This window comes from Alligator sinensis, unplaced genomic scaffold (assembly GCF_000455745.1).
Source record: "Alligator sinensis unplaced genomic scaffold, ASM45574v1 scaffold420_1, whole genome shotgun sequence".
Taxonomy (NCBI): Eukaryota; Metazoa; Chordata; order Crocodylia; family Alligatoridae; genus Alligator; species Alligator sinensis.
The window spans coordinates 485,086-485,930 of NW_005842298.1; the positions used below are offsets into that span (position 1 = coordinate 485,086).

An 845-nucleotide genomic window follows, 5' to 3' on the forward strand; every position below is an offset into this window, starting at 1 on the left:
CCAGGCCGCGAGGCCCCGCCGCTGGCGCGCCCCCGGGCACCATGGCAACGCGCCCCGCGCGCGACGTCAAGGCCGCGCCTGCACGCAAGGAGTTAAGACCGAGACCACTCCAGCGCGGCCCCTCCCCGCGCTCCCGCGTACCCGCTTCCCTCCAACGCCGCGCACTCTGATGACGTGTCCGCGGCCTGCAATCTACCGCGCGACTTGAAGGTAAACATCCGCCACATAGCCCCTCCCCCGACCCTACGCGCATGCGCAGGAAACACATCCGCTTCCCTTCCCCCTTCACACGGACTAAGTACCGCTCGCCAAGCGCCTCAAGCCAGAGATAGCGTCATCTTTACCTGCTCCTCCACTATGCTAAGAGCGCATGCGCCGAAGTTACCGCTAGAGCCGACTTCTTTCCTCCCTACTGCCCGCCGCGTCCGAATGGAACGCCTGAGCAGTGACACCAGAAAAATAGAACTACGGCCCGACTTGTCCTTACTCTTCGGCCTGGCCCGTAGCCTGAAGCTGTTGGGCGAGACCAACTCCGGAGGGGGAGGAGGGTACTACTTCTGTGCACCTTCACAGACTAGCCTAGTCATATTTTTTACATGCACACATTCTAATATTATAAAAGCTTTAATCTGCCTGTCTGTCCATAATGCTTTACTCACGCACTGATTGGCTGACAACCAACCAACCAGAGTGCGAATGCCGCACTGGGACCAGACATGGTGGTGCGGTGGAGCACTGCCATGATGGCAGGGACATGGGATGGAGCTGCACTGGCCTGGTCCCCCTGCCCTGCTCCCTGGAGGTAGCAGTAAAGGATGGGGAGTGGGATCAATGCCATTGGGGGG

The 845-nt window shown here is 60.4% G+C and overlaps 1 protein-coding gene across 2 annotated transcripts in view; it reads right to left on the reverse strand.

Moving 5' to 3' along the window:
• OTULIN (OTU deubiquitinase with linear linkage specificity) overlaps positions 1 to 591 on the reverse strand; it is a 43,968-nt gene extending 43,377 nt beyond the window's left edge. Inside the window, exon 1 of one of the 2 annotated variants that reach the window (XM_025209634.1) lies at positions 345 to 591. Coding sequence is in view for 1 of the 2 variants with exons in the window: in XM_006028235.3 (XP_006028297.1) it covers positions 142 to 227 (86 nt within the window). In the remaining variant the exon portion in view is untranslated. Of the gene's footprint in view, positions 1 to 141; positions 258 to 344 lie in introns of those variants that run through there. The other variant, XM_006028235.3, reaches the window with a different exon arrangement.
• Between the last annotated feature and the right edge of the window lie 254 nt (positions 592 to 845).